Source organism: Cottoperca gobio, chromosome 15, assembly GCF_900634415.1.
Source record: "Cottoperca gobio chromosome 15, fCotGob3.1, whole genome shotgun sequence".
Taxonomy (NCBI): Eukaryota; Metazoa; Chordata; class Actinopteri; order Perciformes; family Bovichtidae; genus Cottoperca; species Cottoperca gobio.
Genome location: NC_041369.1, coordinates 15,777,283 through 15,790,150, shown reverse-complemented (window position 1 = coordinate 15,790,150; position 12,868 = coordinate 15,777,283). Strand labels below are relative to the sequence as shown.

The 12,868-nt window shown below is 42.0% G+C and overlaps 1 protein-coding gene across 4 annotated transcripts in view; it reads right to left on the bottom strand.

Annotated features, from left to right (window-relative positions):
* Nucleotides 1-507: 507 nt before the first annotated feature.
* Nucleotides 508-12,868, bottom strand: part of pcdh15a (protocadherin-related 15a) — a 192,623-nt gene continuing 180,262 nt past the window's right edge. For 3 of the 4 annotated variants that reach the window (XM_029449876.1, XM_029449875.1, XM_029449877.1), the window contains 6 exons: nt 7,465-7,486; nt 6,819-6,857; nt 6,592-6,665; nt 4,953-5,067; nt 2,810-4,789; nt 1,866-2,002 (listed from right to left, as the gene is read on the bottom strand). In XM_029449876.1, coding sequence (XP_029305736.1) covers nt 2,831-4,789; nt 4,953-5,067; nt 6,592-6,665; nt 6,819-6,857; nt 7,465-7,486 — 2,209 coding nt within the window. In that variant the 3' untranslated portion in view covers nt 1,866-2,002; nt 2,810-2,830. Of the gene's footprint in view, nt 2,003-2,809; nt 4,790-4,952; nt 5,068-6,591; nt 6,666-6,818; nt 6,858-7,464; nt 7,487-12,868 lie in introns of all 4 variants that reach the window. The other variant, XM_029449878.1, reaches the window with a different exon arrangement.

The following is a 12,868-nucleotide window of genomic DNA, read 5'->3' as shown; positions in this document are numbered from 1 at the left end:
ACCAAGAAACAAATGAAGAGAATGTGCTTGAGATTTCCATTGCCTTTTGGGTTGCAATCACTGCCATCTTTACGTTTGAGTTGACAAGTGAGAGAGTGGGCTCAAGGAGACTGTCAGTTTTTTAGACTGCCTGGAATACTTCCCACTGTTTTTCAGAGATACAGTAACTATCCATATCCCCATGTTTGGTGACCTGTCATTGCCCTTCTGTACAGAGAGAGCCCACTGCACAGAGCCTCTTTCTGACAGACATCATATTTTTATGAGCTTACTGCTGAGTTCTACTGCTGTGTGCTACCTTATATTCAAGGACTGTATCTTTATAACCCCAAGCATTCTTTACATCGTCATAAAGGCACACAAATATGCGCACTAGTTACAAAACTGTGAGTTGCTATTAACATTATACACGTTGCCAAAGCACATGGACATTGAGGATAGGTTGAGGTGGCAGAAATAGTGAAAGCCTGCAATTATACTTCACAATACACATTAAAATAGGTTAGAACTTTATTGTTAAATCTGGTACATTTTTTGGTAGTCCTTTCCACCCTGTACGGGGGCCTTTTGTGTCAGTTAATAAATTATCATGAACAGAATGAATCTGCATCATGTAAGGGGTTGAAAATACCACATTCTGTAGTTACAAATGTCCATATAAAACACTATGATTACACTGTCATAACTCACTGTTGAAATACAGCGATAAAGGTCATGTGGGTATTATGTCTTTAATGTCATATGTTAGATTCTCGATCTCTGTTAGATACAAAATAGACAAAAATAATTTCATATATTTTTCAGAAATTTTCAAAAACATTGTCAAGTGATCACAACATAAAATAATCAATGACAATCTTAATTATTTGCAAGTTAAATGCTATTAGCAAAATAAGTTTCTTTTACTTTATCATATACTTTATTATTACAATTTCTTCATATATTCACCATGATTCTTCTGTAAATATCTTGAAATGAATGACAATCTCTTTGTGATCCATTTTTAGGAAAGAAAAAACTAACAAACAAACTGAAGCGGGGAAAAGAAAGTAAAACATGGAGTCACTCAATAAAAGAGGCCCATCTGCTGTGTTGAACAAGGGGTTAAAATTAAAGTCACGGTTCACATAACATTTCAGATTTCTTTGAGGCACTCATTGCCATGCATCTCCCATCTGTAATAGCCCTGTCTTTGATAAACGCTTGGTACAAGTATTTAACGTATTATGGTTAAATCAAATTTGACTATAAATGCAAATGTCGTAGACAGTGATCGGAGCTTATCCAGTTGAGGCACACAATCATTTCTTTATGATAATAAAAAAAAATAAAACATGATAAAGATAGGAAAATAACAAAAAGGAAATGAAATGTTCTGCATGGTCAGTCAGAGTTTTGTCATTGGTATGTGTAGGCTGTTCCAGGGTCCCATCCATAACTCCTCCTCGTCTGATAATGTGTGGTCACTGTGGGACTCCAGTGTCTCCCTACTGTCCTTGTGGTTGTCAACAGAAGTCTCTTGCTCCTCATTGACACACGGGCCACTGCTGTTTCTGTCAATCAAGACCTTGGCAATATTGGTTTTGGACCCAAAACTTTTAAGGTCATTGATGGTGGATCCAAGGGAGCCACAGGAGGACCGGGTGTTGAGGTTCACGTCCACATTAGAGGGAACACAAGTACCTGTTCCATTGTCTGTGTCGTTTTCTGTGCCATCAATGCTAATAGAGGTAGGGGGTTCTTCATAAGTCACACCCAACTTGTCTAGTTTTTTAAAATGCTTACCGAGCCGGCACGGAGAGCCCATTTTCAAGTTGTTTGGATGAGGTGGCCTCCTAGTTCGGATGATAGTGCCGTTCTGTGCGAGGTAGATGTTCCCGTTGATGTTGCTGTGGCTGTTGGGGAGTCGGTTCCGGTGGGTCTCTGAGGTGCTCTCCTCTCCTGTGGAGCTGGTCTCATTCTCCCGATCTACCACAAGCTTAATCCGCTGCTTTTTCCCAGGCTGAGGAGGATAGAAGGGGTCAATGTCAATATATAGTTATCTTTCAGAAGATACAGTATACGTACGGTTTTCTGGAAAAAAAAGAAGAAACAAGCACTGCAGATAGCTAGCTGTGTTGTACACCAGGTATCAAGAGCACAGTATTTACAGGGAATTCTCGCCATAATTTACTCCCTTGGCTCACAAAACACCAACTCATAAAATACTCAATTACTCAAATTTGTTGCAGAATGTACTTGAGGACTATCATGTACTGAAACAAAGTTAACGCAATTAACGCAAACAAATACTGACATCGGACCATAACGTGGTGTTATATAACTTTGCATTTTTTAAAGGAATTGTGGTTCATCTAAAGAATAATTTTACAAATGTGAAAGAATATCCTGAGAAAATGATTAAGAACATTTTTGCTCAAGTATCTGCAGTTCTGTTAGAACTGAATTTATGGCGAGAAATCTATGGAAAAGAGTAATACTGTTCCCAGAATGTTATCATTTCAAAATCACAGGAAAACATTCAGTCAAAGCAGATAGTACAGCACATGCACAAACTCACAGCAGACAAAGAGAGCACATAGTTATACAAAAGGTAAAGGCATAAAAACACACCCAGGAAACATCAAAGAGAAGAATAAGTCAAAGGGTGTAAGAAATAGAGCAAAGCTCTAATCATTTGCAGCAGGAAACCACCAAAGTTTTTCCTTGCTTTGGGGAAATGAGGAAAAAGTGGACGCTTGAAACACCGTAGTGGCAAGTAATATTTCTTCACTCCCATGCAAGGGTAATTGATTTTATTCACTCTTACTTCACAGTGGACATTATCGCTCTAGAAGGCAGTTGAGTTTCCTTCAGATTCTGAATCAGCATCTGTCGTCGCTTCTGTTTCTTCTGAGTCCTTTGACGCACTGTCAGCCTCTGATCCGGAGACACTGGCTGAAGATTTGTCAGAGGAGATGGCGTCCTCGTCCACCTCAGTGATAGGGGACAAACCTCCGTATGTCTCCACAGAGGTTTCACCGATGCTTCTGATCTCGGAGCTGTATGGGGGTCCAGTGTAGGGTGCAGAGGGCCCAGGGTCTCCAGACTCCATCCTGGACCTCCCAGACGATGAGTCATCACTGAGCTCGCTGGCTGACTCTTTGCTCTCAGCAGTCTCCGATTCTTCCTCATCTTCTTCTTCACTCTCCTCTGTGATTGTGTCCTCAGATCTGCTGCTCAGGATGGACTTTTGGGAACGCCGGCTGCGACTGGTGGACCGGGAACCAGCTGAACCCTCCTCGCTGCTCAGGGAACTCTTGTCTGTCATATGACTGCCGGATGAAGACCCTCCACCAGACTCTGACCCTCCACCAGACTCTGACCCTCCACCAGACTCTGACCCTCCACCAGACTCTGACCCTCCACCAGACTCTGACCCAGACATTTTCTTCTGGCTGGACCTTTGAGATGAAGAACCTTCACTTCCTGACACCGACTCTGCCTCGCTGGCTGTCCCTGTCCCTGACTCACCATCAGCGAGTTCTTCACTAGATTTCTCTGAGGTTACTGCACTTCCTGATGATCTGGTTCTCTGTGACGACTTAACACTTGAGCCAGATAAAGATACAGCACTGCTAGCTCCACCACTGCCACTCTCACTTGCACTTTCACTTCCTCTGGTACCACTACCACTACCACTACCTCTGCCACTCACACCTGAAGCGCTGCTCTCCTTGCTGCCCTCAGTAACTGATGATTTCATGGAAGAGTGGGCAGAAGACCCACTTTCTCTAGTGCTCCCTGAAGCCTCTTCTTCCTCAGAATCTTCATCAGAGTCTCTCTCTGTCCCTGAATCCTTTTCTGTACTTGTTTCCTTCTCTGTTGCTGTGCCTGAGCCTGTTCCTGATTCTGTTTCTTTCTCAGATTCAGACTCTTTCTCGGACTCGGAATCTTTCTCGGTTTCTGATTCCTTCTCTGTGGCTGACTCTGTAGCTGACTCTGAATCTCTTTCAGTCCCAGATTCTTTCTCACTGACAGATTCTTTCTCAGTTTCTTCTCCTTCAGATTTGGACTTGCTTTCCTCATCAGAATCCCCCGGCTCTTCATCAGGCTCTTCCTCTGAGTCCACAGTGCTTTCATTGGCATCATCCCGGTCCAAATCTACTTTCAGATAATCTCTGTCAACACTGCTTTTCTCTGAGGACTCCCCATCAGAGTCTTTCTCCTTACTGCTTCCACTTGCACCTGCTTCTGGCTCACTTTCTGACACACTAATTGACACTTTAGACTTGTCATCCTCACTTGCTACTTGTGAGGCCTCCTCGTCTCTCTCGCTGCCTGTGGCCGAGCCATGACTCACACTACTCTTCGACTTCCTCCGAATCTGCAACTTGTTGCCTAAGTTGATTTTCCTAAAAACTTTGCCGAGCCGGCTGCGTGTATCAGACTTGCTGTCAATTGGTCCCATAACTGCTGGTCCGCCAGTGAGACTCTCCTGGCTGTCAATACGACGGGCTGACATTAGTTTGGCATAATCCTTGTCCTTCTTTCCAGCACCAAACATCTTGAACATCTTGGCTTTCTTCCATGGAGATGGGCCAGAAGGACCAGCATCAGACGGCTGTGCTCCCCCTTTGCTGGCTGCCAGGAATTTGCTGAGTTTCATGACAGACTTCAGTCTCTTGGCAGCCTTAGAAGGCTCGCCTCCCTGTGCTGGCTCAGCTTGTTCGATTTCATCGCCTGGCATGTCCCTAAATGCAACCCTCTTGGGTGGACCTCCACCACGGCCCCTGCCTCTGCCCCGGCCCTAAGACAGTCATATTTAATTTAGCAATGTTTTTGATCATAAAGCCACAATGTTTGTAGGATTGATAGTGCTGTTTCAATAATACATTCAACACACAACATTTTAAGACAATCTTTACATAATCACTGACGGTATGAAATTCACATCTAAGGAAAGGTAATACCTCAGTGCCAGGCGGACCGTAGTAATACCCATCATCCTCCACGATCACCTCTCCATATTCATCATACATGGGAGATATCAGCCTCCTCCGACTGCCATACTGAGGAATGTCGTACCTAAGAAATAGATTCACACAATATATGAAAAATAACATTGTTTAAAATGACTGTGGGCCACCTTGAACATTTAATAATTCCATTTAAGTAAACCAGACAGCATCAGCAACAATGATTTAGTTATTATTAGTTTTAATAAATGTACTCATGTATATTCTACATCTACTAAATGTTGCTATTTTGGGCTTGCCCCATTCACTGCTGCTTTCGGTCTTGTTTTCCTTGTAGATTTGGCAAGATCTTCAATCAGATAGGCAGTAACTGCTGTGGTGATTTGCTGCACTTGCTATAAAACACTTTGTACATGTTTAGGGATATAATGGAGAGAAAGAAAGTTGCAGAGGTTGATACAGCTTTTCCAAAAATAAATATAGCGGATTACAAATTTGCCCATGTTTGTCAAAGGCAATTACAAGAATGCAAATACATACTGCGATGGGAATTTATGGAGTAATAAGTAATGCCTAAAAGCCCATTAAAACACTTGAATACGATCAGGTTGCATAAATCTTCTCCAATGTGCCGGGGTTTTTTTTATTCCAGAGAATATTTGGCTTTCATCAGGGGAGTGTTAAATGAGAATATCTATTCAATCACTCCCTACTAAAGAGAGCAGAACACAGTTAAATTATCAGCCATTAAAATGAAAGACAAGGAACAAGAAGAGATTTAATAATTTTAAAATATTATCGCCACATTTTGATCATGTGAGGGCGGCTCACCACATGGTTAGGGTTAGGGTTAGGATTAGTGTTAGTAGGGTTAGTGCTTCTGTTGCTTCTCAATGCAAACAGAAGCACTTCAAAGTGATGGTACACTCACTGGCAATAGCAGCTTTTACATTGAACTTTGTGACATACTATTAAAGTATAATTACAGCTTGTTGCAAATGAAGGCCAGCGTTATTCAGACAATGTGTGCAACTGCTGAGGTAATTAGTACAGATTATGTAAGGTAAATCGGTAACTACAGAAGCAATTACACCACTTAGATTTTCTTTCGGAGGTTTAAGCCTGTAAAATGCAAAGTATTTTGCGTGTTTTGATAAACTTGTTATTCCCCATAGTGGTGGAAGTCACCTGCCATAGAGTGGGAGCATTTAATGAATAATAATTTCTCAGCAGCTGTTACAGCTTTGAGTTCCATGTTTTTCCTCTTTAGACCATATGGGCTATGTAACAGGTAAGCCACAACTCCCTCTATCCATTAAACCATGGGAAACACTTTCACAGTCTCAGATGCCTGACTCAAGGCAGCATAATTGATCTCATTTGATGGGAGTAGAAAGGGTAAATGCTCAGATGTTATATACAGCTAAAAGGGCAGCAGAAATTATGCTCATAATTTTATTCTGAACTTCTTTAAAATGGCGTCCTCTCCCCAAGGACCTAAGAAATGGGAGCTGGAAGGCAAGGTCACAATAAATAAAGTCCTAACGATGTTATTTTTATGCTTTAAATTAACCGATGGAGATCAGTTTCATGGATTAGATTATGACTGATGAGAGGTGAGCTGCATGCTCACCCTTGGTCATAATTATAGTAGTCTTGTGTGTAGTAGTCCTGGCCTGGGTCGATACCTGACTCCATGGAGAGTTCCTGCATTTCAGAGAGACAGAGAGAGAAATTACTCAGCACTCCTCTGGGAAAGCCAGAAGAAGAAGAAGAGCGGCAGCAGCAGCACACAGGGTGAGTAATACAGCAGAATGGACTACAATCCCTGTGAATTAAAAAAAACAGGAGGGTTTCTACCTCAGGTCTCAGAAGAGATGGCCTCAGCAGTTGCTGTTGCTGCCAAAGATTAGTACAGAAGAAGGATAAGGTAATGAAAGGAAGGGATGGTTAGGAAAGGCACAAACATAAGGAAGAGTTCATTCTACATATTTCAGATTTAAATCAAGTCAATGCAGGCCTCTCTCTTGTACATCGCTAAGTCAATGTAAGAGCAAGATGAAAATATTCATAAAATATTGATGGAATCAAAGCAAGGAAAAAGAGGGAAGGTAAGCCAGGCAAGGGGAAGTAATAAATTGCAACAAAAAAAAACATCTTGCATATATCAGATGCTGGCAGTTAATATATTATTTGAAGGTGACAAAAAAAGAGTTTTTGTTTGGTAATTAATTTTTTTCTTCCAACACAGAAGAAATACTCATTCAAATTCTTATCTGCCATTTCACAGGAACGTTGGGAAATACAACAGAATTTCAAATTAAACCGTAATGTCAGTGTGAGAAGTCCTATCACCGAGATCTCATCTTAATCTCATTCAGTGTTTTCTATCAAGTGAGTTGTAGATAAGAATAATAGGATGTAAGGTGCCGCAAGCTGCCTGGAGAGTGACAAAATGTCTCGGTGCAACATTAAGATAAAAACACATGACAACAGGAGTGCTTACCTGTCTGCCGTAGCCTTGCCTGCTGTGTGCCGCAAAAGGAAGAAATAAGACAAATAATGAATACGGATTTTAAGTGCTTTTAGAGAAATGAAATGTCTACAGGACTAGCGTGTCTATATTCTGCTGACCAGTGAGAAAATTGCAGCTTTACTTACTGTGCATTTTCATGTGTTAAATTACAGAGTTGCAGATATTGTTCAGTAAAAAAGAAAAAAGGGTGCCTTAGGCCACAATGTTATCATGCTGGTGTGGGCTGTTTTTCTCCCGTTATCTCATGCAAACAGGGAGGAAAATAAAGATACAATAAATTCAAAAATCAAAGAGGCTGGGAAGATTGGAATTTTAAAAAAGTCAGTGTTTATACAGACATATCTAGAGCATCTCCTAGGAGATATGAAAAGAACATTGTGATGCAGGGAGGAAATACTGACTCAAAGAAAGTTAATGAAATTGTATTTGATTATCACGTCATAATGTGCCATTTTCTTTCAACAGACAATGTTTTTTTAATGTAATTTGAAGTAAGCAAATATTAGGAATTTCAAAAACATAAAAAAACAAAACTCAAAACTGCTCCTGAGGACAACAGTGCATCTGCTGTGCATTCAGTACAAGTCAATGAGAAACGGCGAGTAATGGAGCATCCCAGCTGAACCCTCCTGTTTCACAAGCATACAACTGTAACCTGTCTGGGCCCATAAATAATGACGACTTTCACACTGAGATATATGGCCAAGCAATGATGTGAGCTTCCTCTGGAGAGCTGTAATCTGTTATTATGGGCAGGGACCAGGGGACAGGGCACAGCCATATGGCCGCACCTCCCAGGCAGAGTGGATGATGGGAGTGGGATCTGATGGATGACCTGTTGGCTTGGCTGCTGGCTACTGCTGCTTCATGAAACATCGGGAAAAATGGCCCACTAGTCATCAGCCATAGAAAGTTTGGACAAGGACTTGGGGGAAGATGGGTGATATGGTAATGTTGTAAAAGAGGTGAGAGAGATGAGCTCAAAAATATGGAAGAACCCAGTGTATAATACACACAACAGTGAGGTGATCTTCACTAATGACTATCTTTACACTTTTTAATTTCATATTTCTATGGAGAAAAAATATATATATGTTATACTGCTTACACAAAAACCTTAACCTACAACAAAAACATTTAACCAAACCATTGAAGCAGAAATCAGCTATAAGGAATAATTTTACATTTTGGGCTTATCCTTGTTAGATAAGCGTATTTTGTTGATAAGAAGAACGATACCTCTCCTGTGTGAGAGGTATTAATCTTCTTATCAAACTCTCAGGACAAAACCGAATAAACGTATTCCCCAAAATGTTGAACGATAACAAAAATACAACGCACTATGTGGCGTCAGAGCAGGTGGATGTTTTCATGCAACAACGGCTCTCTCTGATCAGCATTTTGTGTGTACATGGATAATAATTAAATCCCAATCTTTTGTATACCATATGGTCTTTGCTTTGCATTTTCTTGAACATACTGTGCTGAGACAGCATCATCTTGAAATCTGTACTCAAAACATACACAAATGATCTTGTTTTGTGTTATTGTTTATCCCTATTTTTGTTTCCTTTCCTTAGAAATGTGCTCTAGAATTAAAGTATAGAGCTACTTTATTATTAAAATGGGTATACTTTACTTTAATACCTTGCGATTGATTTTGCACCTTACTCCAATTAATCATCAGTTCGGACACACAAGATGTGTGTTTGATAAACCAGTTGTAAGCAATGGACTATAAAGAATACCATCCATTAGGCTTACTGCTCTTTGAGTTAAAAAATTACTAACTGCATGTGAGCTGCTTTTCCTTTTTACTAAAGATATTACCCCATGTAGTGAACATAGAATACAGAATTAGCAGGCCTTCGATCTGCCCATCAGGGGAATGTGTGATGAATCAAACATTACATTGCTCTGGAAGGGCGGCATGCTAAGACCATTTGCCTCAGGCCATGGAAGCTAAAACAAACACATGAAGGGTATGTGGGGGAAAGACAGAGAGGAGAAAAAAGAAAAAAAAGAGCCGAAAAAGGAAGAGAGAGGGGGGACAGACGATGCATGGCAATGAGTTTCAAAGAAGGTAATAGAATCTCCTGAGAACCACGAGGAAAGATTAACAAGAAGAGGCCAAGGATTGGAAAGTATTAGGGAGAGGAAGTGAGAGAGAGAAACACAGACAAATGGGACAGGCAGAAGGTCAGAGTGAAAGGAAAGGAAAGAAGAGGGTAACAGTAGTTGACAGTCCCACAGGCAGCGGCCCTAGTTAACGATTGATTGGTTCTCTAATTAGCCTTTTCCAGTGTTCACCCGAACATCGCAGTGACTACTTTATCATGCTGGGAGGATCTCTGCAGACATGCGAATAGACAGGTCCCCCTGAGGTTAGCTCTCCTCATTCAACATGAGCCTGCCAGGGAGCCCAGTCGATGCATTTTTATAGCCGATGCTTCAACCAACATAAGAAGATGTTTTAAGCTTAGAAGTGCATAGCCCCGTCGTATCTGCATTCAACTAAATACAAGGATTTCCTATAGCCTGCCTTAGAGTAATATCCAGTTAGTTTAATCTCATGTAATGTTGCTTTATATATTTGCATTTTTTTATGTGTATATTGTTCCCTTGCTCAGGGGGGGTGGATATGACAACTACTTGTTTTTCTTTTCACTGCATCATATATCTGTAACGTCTCACATTCATTCATCACAGTAAGTAGTTTGTTAAAAAACACCATTGCAACAACGTTCTGAATATGTTACATCAACAAATATGCGACCATCGTTCCTGAATCCTCCTGAAGCTCATTTGATAGTATTTGCATACCTTTGGGAAATTCTTAACAGTTATGGACAATTTTTACCTCATTTGAAAAAACATCCAACATTATGTTTTTTTTCTTCTTTTACCTAATTTGGATTTTGCACGAAGCAACAACATCCTAAATGTTCATGCTCTTATCTTAAGTAAATGAACAAACTCTGAATCAGCAATATGCAGCCAGTAAATGGTTGAGGAAACAGACCCCAGGGTTGCAGGATTTATAAATGTTGTTGTTTAGTGTAATTTAATTAAAGAAGCTTTGGTTAAGAAATTTTAATGTTAAAATTATGAACTGAAATAACATACTTAAAACTGACTAATCTACTCACTCGGGGGTACACTTAACACTATCATATATCTCAGAGCAGTTCAGATAATTAAAACATGCAAATGAGCTGAGCAAAACTGATACTGTACTCTTTTATGTCCTAATGCAAGCTTGTAAGCATATTGTACAGTCAATGTGGCAGAGCTGAGTACAGTTCTTGGCAGGTGGCACTAAAATGTGAGTTTCAAGTAAAAAAGCATTTTGTCTAAAGACAAACACAGTCCTGGTAATATTTTACTTAAGCTTTAACCAAGTCAAAGAACTAACTGTCCAGAAAATAAGAGCTATTTAGAAATAACAGAAAAGCAGGCATGTAAATACATGGAAATGATGAGAGTGTAGAGACAAAGATAAAAAGTCAGAGCACTGTGGATTGAGAGGAAAAGTGCTCATCAGTGTTTGGGCTGTTCGAGTTTAATTGGCCTGCCTGCTGAGCGTCTGCTGCCATGTTCAGTTCACTCGTTTCATTTTCAGCACAGTTCATACTTGTTGAGTTGAGTTGGACTGCAGAGCTGGAGTTGATTGTTTTTGGCTTGCTCTGCTCAACCCAGGGATGAGAGCTTTGCAATTTGTTAGCACCCTCTGATTGTTCAGTCACTTGTGGTTCTTTGTTAAACTTGGGCACCTTGGACGTTTTGTCTACTTGGCTGTACAGGTTGGCAACAGACCTCTCTATGTCGGCTAGATTCTGGATGTTTTTCAGGATCCCTTTGAGCTCCTTCTTCCCGACGGCAGTTTGTGCCGGGTCAAGAGGAGGAGGGTGTTTTCGTTGTGAAACAGGGCGAAGCGATGACACGGATGGCAAAGAGGTTGGAACAAACTGGACAACTGGAATTGACTGGGAGGGTGAAGGTGGGGGAGGAAGAGGCGGTGGAGGTAGGGGCAGAACCTGTTTATTAACAGGAAGAGGAGAGGAAAGAGGGGTAGATAGAGGTTTATGAAGGTAGGGGGGGTGAAGGTGGAGAAGCAGGTGGACTGGAGGGAGGAGATATGGGTGGCGAAGGTGGATGTTGCCATGGAGGAGGAGGAGGAGGCGGGGGATTTTCTGGTGGGTTCGGATGTTGCCGTGGAGGAGGAGGTGGGGGATTCTCTGGTGGGTTCGGATGTTGCCGTGGAGGAGGAGGTGGGGGATTATCTGGTGGGTTCGGATGTTGCCGTGGAGGAGGAGGTGGGGGATTATCTGGTGGATCCGGTATGATCTCCACAGTGATCTGACACGGCTGAACTGTCATGTAGCTGGAGATGCTAGAGCTGAACTTCCTGAGGATGGGTGGAGTCTGTCTCTGGCTAGCCAGGGGCAATGAGTCATCTCCCTCAGTAATGATAATGTTGGGAGGCACATCCCTACCCACAGAAGTGGGGCTGTAGGAGTAATCCATGATGGAGAACAGAGTATCTGAGTTCAACTCCAGCACTTCATCGCTGTCTCTATCCCTGACAAGGATGGAAGAGAGGGAGCCTTGGGAGCCTCTGTTTTGCTTGAGGATTTGTTCCCGGAGGGCCTGCTGCTCAAACTGCTTGGCCTGCTCACGGACTGACAACTTGGTCTCCGTGCTGCCACTCAGGTGAAGTGTGCCCGAACTCTCCGGCCTTTGCCTGCTGCTCATTGCGGCTTGGAGTATCTGAAGCTCCCAATCGTCTGGGTCCATGAGAGTTTTTCTCCTTGGCAACTCTAAAGAATGCAGTCCTCCGTGAATGTGAACAGGCATTGACCAGACACAGTCTGACCCTACCGAGTAGGAAGGAGAAAAGGAGAACCGCCTTTCAGACAGACTCTGCCCTTGTGCAAAGACCTCAGGACTGCTGAGGGGGGTGTTGTCATAGTACACAGGGTTGTGAGTGGTGTGTGGGTTGTGGTCAGAGAGGAAGGTCACGTTGCTCTCTGACTTGGGCAAGTTGATATGCAATGCTCCGTTGCCATGGGCTGCAATGGCGCGACAGGAAAAGGTGCCAAGAATCCTCTGGTGGTCGGCCTCCTCAATGACAGACTTTTTAGCCCTGCCCCAGTAAAAGGTGGAGGTGAAGAAGAAAAAAAGATTTGAAACAGGTGAAGGTTGATTGTCGAAGGGTGAGCGAAGCAAAGAAAAAAGGGGGAGGCAAAAGCAACACTGCTATCATTTGTTTCTGCATCTTAGCTGCTTGTGACCCTAAGTATTTTGACTGTTACTCAGCAAGTCTGCATTGTTAATCCAGCAGACATACTATATGTCTGTATAGATGACTAAA